This window comes from Canis lupus, chromosome 12, assembly GCF_011100685.1.
Source record: "Canis lupus familiaris isolate Mischka breed German Shepherd chromosome 12, alternate assembly UU_Cfam_GSD_1.0, whole genome shotgun sequence".
NCBI lineage: Eukaryota > Metazoa > Chordata > Mammalia > Carnivora > Canidae > Canis > Canis lupus.
In genome coordinates this window covers 32269206-32276599 of record NC_049233.1, presented here as the reverse complement: position 1 = coordinate 32276599, position 7394 = coordinate 32269206, and the positions used below count along the sequence as shown (strand labels likewise).

The 7394-nt window shown below is 33.2% G+C and overlaps 1 protein-coding gene across 4 annotated transcripts in view; it reads right to left on the bottom strand.

Annotated features, from left to right (window-relative positions):
- Window positions 1-596: 596 nt before the first annotated feature.
- Window positions 597-7394, bottom strand: part of ADGRB3 (adhesion G protein-coupled receptor B3) — a 711230-nt gene continuing 704432 nt past the window's right edge. For 3 of the 4 annotated variants that reach the window (XM_038554438.1, XM_038554440.1, XM_038554441.1), the window contains one exon: window positions 597-1407. In XM_038554438.1, the coding sequence (XP_038410366.1) occupies window positions 1219-1407 (189 nt within the window). In that variant the 3' untranslated portion in view covers window positions 597-1218. The remainder of the gene's footprint in view (window positions 1408-7394) is intronic. The other variant, XM_038554439.1, reaches the window with a different exon arrangement.

Here is a 7394-nt window from a genome sequence, read left to right as displayed (position 1 = left end):
AGCAGGAGACATCACCAGTGTGGCTTTCCACTACAGAGGACACCAGGGACCAGCTCACCTCAGATTTCCCACTTTCAGACAGACATAAAGCATCTACTAAATACATTCATTCCCCTTTTCCTTCTGCTAGAGAATATACAGATAAGATTTTTTTTTAAATCCTGAATAAGTTCGTTTTTTTGTATGCTATGAAGAACTATAGTACAAGTAGTTTCTTTTGTGAAACATGCAATGGACTTCATTACTTATAATAAACATTTTCCCTGTATTATTTTTTGTATGGCAACTTATTGTTTTCTACTAGTAGTTGTATTTTTGCCACAAGATAGAAAAAAACATAATATTTATGTAAGACTATGATGGCAGATTTCTGACAAGCCCCATTTACATGGTACATTGTTCCAAAGGATGTTTGAGTAGAAAATACAGAAGCACTATACAAACCTACTATTACATTTGAGAAATCATTAGCCTCAAAGGAGTAATAACGGTATGCTATTAAAACTGTGAATACATTTTCAGTATCTGTATTGAAAAAAAATTATAAATATGTAAATTTCTGTTCAACAAATCCAAAATAAAATGCACTAAAAAACTGATATGTAGACAAAAGTTTATTTACACCATACAACATTTTAAATATTTTATACACAGTTGCAGCAGAGAAAGCTACTCAGAGCTTTCTAGAGAAAACTGCAATAATAAAGATGTGAAATATATTATTCATATAAAAGTGAGATTATTACTTTATTGCATTTAAAGCAATGAAGAATGTAGCTCAACAAACATTCATTTAATGACAAAAACTTTGCTTTTATATTATAAAGTAAAAAGTGTAGTAATGGCCAAACAGACTGTTATAAACTTTAAAAACTGCATAAATATATACATTGTGCTTCATGGTGAAGTTTTTTGAAAACTAAACCATATGAAGCGGTTACAACATGAATCGTTGCTTGAGGTTTATCTATAAAGATTACCTTACAAATCCATTCCACGGGTACTTACAACACAGGATGGTCAGAACTGTACACCTGGTCCTCTCTCCACTAGCCTTACTAGTGAGAAGTTACCATATGCAAACATCACTGACATTTGGCACATGAAGGTCCTGACATAGGATAGTCACACTGTCCAGATAGAAATGTCAGGCTTCCCAAGTCTTAAGTGTCAGTGCAATAAATTGTTTCATATCCACCTCAGTCCATTTTGATTTTGTTAAACTTCTGTTTGAAAGTCACCCTCTTGCACATCCAGAGGCAAATTCAGACACTTCTCCCACTCTGCTGGCCTCAGTTCCAAAGCATCCTTTGCCTCTGTATCTAAGACATTGATTGTGGTATAATGTTGGTATTCACTGGGGTTTTTGAAAGTGTCCCATGGATTCTTGTTTGGTGCTGGGTTTTCCTGTTGAGGAAAGAGGGGAAAGAGTCATTATTTGATGATGAGTATTACTGCTTGTTTAAGTTCCCAGGAAGAGAGCATGTTTGTGACCCTAATCCAGTTGATATGATTCAGAGATGATTTGAAATTGTGGCCAGCTGCAGGAAATGGTTTTTAGTTTTCTTTCATTGCACAGACTGATGAACACCTTCTTTATGTTATCCTAAAATTTTCCAGCAATCAAAGGAATTGAATAATTTATGGAAGGCAAAGTAGATGATGTTTTGTTTTGGGTATCTTGTGAAAAGTCAGCATAGCTATATGCTCAGGTAGGAAGGGGGTGTTACTGCAAAGACTAAATGTAGAAAATTTACGTATTTTGTCAGAACCTTTGGTGAGATAAAATTTGAAGATATGTAATGGGGCAGATTATAAATAATAAAAACAGTCCCCCAAATGGCCATATTTCATAAAACTGAATTTCATTAACTTTGCTTAGTTTTTAAGAAATTATCCTTTTTAGAACATCAAAATGCTACTATGTCCTTTGTGTAATTTATTTTTTCACTGCTGTATATTCCCCCACAGTTTTTTTTTTTAAATGTATTTGGGCAGCACACTAATTCAGCAAAACTCATTCTTCCCTTTAAAGAACACAGCTTTCTGGAAAATATATCTAGCAATATAAGGGGTTAAGGAATGTCTACCGGCCAGAATTCCTTATGTTCCAAAGTATATACCCTCTTACTACTTAAGATTTAAGATATGCCTAATTATGACTCCACCCAGACCTTCTATGTTGTAGGGACACAATAAATATGAGTAGACATGATTCAAAGTTTCTATAGCCTGATTTTTTGTTAAGATTTAGCAGTGAACTTAATTTATTTTAAATAAGTGTTAAATGAGAGAATTTGAATGGAATAGACCAAGCTGAGTGACATCAAAGAACAAGAAGGAAATCATAACTGAATTCTCTTTAGAACAAATTAAATTAAAACACCTAAACAACTATAATTGTTGAATGTGTCCTTTATTCCTCCCCCTCCACCCTAAATTCTAGCCTACAACTGCTTATAATTAATTAGCAGGGGGAACATAAAACAGGTACTGCAATTATTGTCTGGGTTCTACTGAGGATATTAAAAATCACTCTCAAAAAAAAATCACTCTCAAGTATAGATAAAAGAGACAACCTATCTAGGAATTAAATTATTAAAATCCTCAATATATTAGATGTTTTTTAACACATATAAACCTTAATCATGAGGAGATACAAGAAAACAATAGTTAATAGTTAAGATGTGATAAAGTTTTAACCTTTAGGATATGTGGAAGGGATTAATTCTGATTTAGTCCAATATTCTAAAGTCTTATGAACTATCTAGTCTTGTAACTCTTCCCTTCCCCTCCTTCCTTGCTCCCTTCAACTAATATTTTTTAGCTGCTCTGTGTTGGGCATCATATTAGGCACTAGGGAGGATAAAGTGATAAATCAAGGATGGAAAGCCAACATGGTTCACTAGGAAGCATAAGATTTAAGGGGTGATTTAAGGTCCAAATTCCAGTTGCTCCATTTCATATGAATGTAACTCTGAGCGATATACTCAATTTCTATGAACTTCAACTTTAATATTTGCAAAACATGGATAAGTTTTATATTTGAGGCCAAAGGAATTGGCAAACTGCAGATTACCTACACTGTAGGGTTACAAAATTAAAAAAAAAAAAGTTAAGGAGCCTGGCCTAATACCTAGTATTAAATAAATGACCTTTAGGTAGTAATTATACTTATTATGAAGGTGTTTATAGTTAAATGAAGCTATAAATATATAGATATATCTGCATCTATAAGGGGGTATGGACAAGGTTGGAAATAAGGCTTCTTTTTGTGGAAAGCATATAACAGAATTGTCACAGAAGAATGAGCTTGGTCATAAAGATATGTGTGATTGGAGGCTTGGTGGCTGAATAGGCATGCATACTGAGAAGTAAAAATCCAGAGAACATGTGGATGGGACAACTCTGAGAAAAATAACCAATTCATTTTAATTGGAGTGAAAAAGAATAGAATAAACAGGCAGAAGGTGGATTGAAAACCAGATCATAAGGGACACGGTATGCCAGGCCACTTAATTTGGAATTTATTCTGTATGCAATAGGGAATAGTTGAACATTTCAGGGCACTACAGTGACCTGAATCATCAGTCACTGACTGAATGGTTCACTAGTGTGAATTCTGCTGCATCAAGCCACAGAGAGGACTTACTCATCTTAGACAAAGGCTGTGTCTTAAAGGAACTTTCTGGGAATCCTTAGTTTGACAAAGTTCAATTAATTCAGTCCTAAAAGGATTCAAGATATGTAAATTATGTGTTCATTGGCTTTGAAAATTCTTTATGTTTGGAATAGATGTGATTTTCCATTTATATTTTGAAGATCAAGCACCACAGATCCACAAACTAAAATGGTCAATTTTAAACTTTGTCTGAATGTCTAGAGTCCAACAATATTATTGCCAGTATGACTGACTGAATTTCTGAGGTTATATAATTAATAAGGTTGGATTTCTTGTTCATCTCCTCTGGCCTCCCATGGTATTCCCAGTAGTACTGTAGTTCTTGCATTGTTCACAAATGTGTGGACATCCTTTCGGTCTGAGACCCATGCTTCTTTAATGGTAAAGAACTACTGTAACCAGCAGTAGTACTCATACAAACAGAGCACCACATACACACAAAAAATCAAACAGTGAAGATAACTTAAGGGACCTAGAGAACAACATTGAGTGAAATAATATTTAAGGGTCCAAGAGAAGAGAGAGAAAGGGACAGAAAACTTACTTGAAAAAATAATAGTTGAAAATTCCTGACCTTGATGAAGGGAATAGACCTGTGGGTCAAGGAAGCCTAGATCTTTCCAAAATAAGATATACCCAGAGAGATCTGCACCAAGACACATTATAATTAAAATGTCAAAAGTTAAAGAAAAAACCTTAAAGGCAGTGGGAAAAAAATAAAACAAACAAACAAACTCAAACTTGTTATGTACAGGGAACCTCCATAAGTATATCAGCAGATTTTTTGGGAGAAACTGCAGGCTAGAAGAAAATGGCATGATGTAGTCAATGCTGAAAGCAAAAATCCCAACCAAGAATACAAGGTAGTAAAAATAATGGCCACAACTATTAGTTATGGGAAACACAAAATAAGAGATGTGAAATGTGACATCAAAAACATCAAATGTGGCAGGGTATTAAAATTTAGAGTTTTAAAATGTGTACAAACTTAATTTGCTAACAACTTAATATAGATTGGCATATATATGTATACATATACATGCCTCATGGTAACGACAATGCTAAAACCTGTAGTAAATACATAAAATTAAAGAAAAGCATCAAACCATAAGGGAAAAGAGCAAGAGAAGACAAAAGGAAAACAGAACTACAAAAACAGATAGAAAACAAAGTGGCAATAAGTACATACCTATCTATAATTATTTTAAATGTAAATGCACTAAATTCTTCCATCAGAAGATACAGAGTGGCTGAATGGATTAAAAAAAAAAAAAAACAAGACACATCTACATGCTGCCTATAAGAGACTCACCTTGGTTTAAGGACACACACAGACTAAAAGTGAACGTATGAGAAAAGATGTTTAATGCAAATGGAAACCAAGAGAAAGCTGAGGTAGCTGTACTTAAGTCAGACAAAATAGACTTTAAAACAAAGACTAATAAAAGACAATGGGCATTACATAATGATAAAGAAGTCAATCCAGCAAGACGATATAACCTTGTACTCATGCACCCAACTTAGAAACACATAAATGAATAAAGCATATGTTAACAGACCTAAAGGAGAAATTGATAATGGTACAATTACACTAGGGGACTATTACACATGCAGACAGAAAGTCAAACATTAGACTTAAAAGAATTCATTAAACCAGATGGATTTAATAGATATATACAGAACATTCCACTTAAAGCAGAATACGCATTCTTTTAAAGGGCACATGGAACATTCTCTAGGATAGGTTATGTGTTAGTTACAAAACAAGTCTCAATAAGTTTAAGATGACTGAAATTATATCAAGCATCTTTTTAGAACATAACCCATGAAACTGAAAACCAATGATAATAATAAACAATATGCTACTCAATAATCAGTGGGTCAACAAAGAAATCAAAGAATATAATACCTTGAGACAAATAAAAATGAAAATAAAGGACACTAACATCTATATGATACAGCAAATGCAGTTCACAGGGATACAGGCCTACCTCAGGAAATAAGAAAAATCTCAAACATTCTAACTTTACTAGAAAAACAGAAACAAAGCCCAAAGTTAGCAGAAGGGAGGAAATAAAAGATCAGAGTGGAAATAAATGAAGTAGAGACTAAAAAGACAATAGTAAAACCAGTGAAACAAAAAGCTGGTTCTTTGAAAAACTGAACAAAGTGTATAAGCTTTAGCTAGACTAAGAATAAAAAGAGAAAATGTTCCAATAAATAAAATCAGAAATGAAAGAGATGTTATAACTAATACCAAAAAAATAAAGGATCATAAGAAAATACTATGAATATTTATGCCAATATATTGGACAACCTAGAATAAATGAGTACATTCCTAGAAACATACAATCTTCCAAGACTGAATCATGAAGAAATACAAAATGAATAGACTGATTACTAGCAAGGGAAATTGAATCAGTAATCAAAAACCTCCCAACAAACAAAAGTCCGGGCAGGACCAGATGGCTTCACTAGTGAATTCTATCAAGCAATCAAAGAAGATTTACTACCAGTCCTTCTCAAACTCTTCCAAAAAATTGAAAAAGAAGAAACGCTTTCAATCTCCTGAGGCCAATATTACCCTGATACCAAATCTAGACAAGGATGCCACACAAAAAAAGGAAATTACAATATCCCTGATGAACACAGATGTAAAAATCCTCAACAAAATACAGCAAACTCAATTTTCAACAATATACTAAAAAGATATCCCATGATCACATCTGATTTATTCCAGGTATGCAAGGATAGTTCAACATCTGAAAATCAATCAATGTGACACACCACATTAACAAAATGAAGGATAAAAATCATATAAGCACTTCAACAGATGCAACTAACACATCTGACAAAATTCAACATAACTTTATAATAAAAAAGTCTTAAAAATGTGGTTACAGAGGGAATGTACCTCAAGATAATAAAGGCCATATATGTCAAGCCCACAGCTAACACTATACTCAGAGATGCAAAGGTAAAAGCTTTTCCTCTAAGATCAAGTACAAGACAAAGATGCCCACTCTTGCCACTTTTCTTCAGTACAGTATTGGTAGTCCTAGCTGAAGCAATTAGGCAAGAAAAGGAAATAAATGACATCCAAATTGGAAAGAAGTAAGTAAAACTGTCTTATTTGTAAAGAACATAATTTTATGGGTAAAAAGCCCTAAAGACTCCTCCAAAAAAACTGTTATAACCAATAAATTCAGTCAAGTTGCAGGATACACATACAAATATCCTTTATGTTTTCATACACTAACAACAAACTATCAGAGAAATCAAGGAAACAGTTCTGATTATACCAAAAAAGAATAAAGCAGGAATAAATTTAACCAAGGAGGTGTAAGTCTTATACACAGAAAACTACCGAAATTAGTGAGTGATAATGAAGAAATCACAAATAAATAGAAAGACATGCTATGTTCACAGACTTGAAGAATATTGCTCAAATGTCATATTACCCAAAGCTATCTATAGATTTGATATAATCCATGTTAAAATAGCAATGGCATTTTTCACAGAAATAGAAAAATTCTAAAATGTAACATGGAACCATGAAAAATCCTAAATAACCAAGCTATCTGGAATAAGAAGGACAAAGCTGGAGCCATCATGCTCCCTGATTTCAAACTCTTATCACAGACTTATAGTAATCAAAGTAGTATAGTATTGGCATAAAAACAGATATTTAGAATAATGGAACAGAATAAAG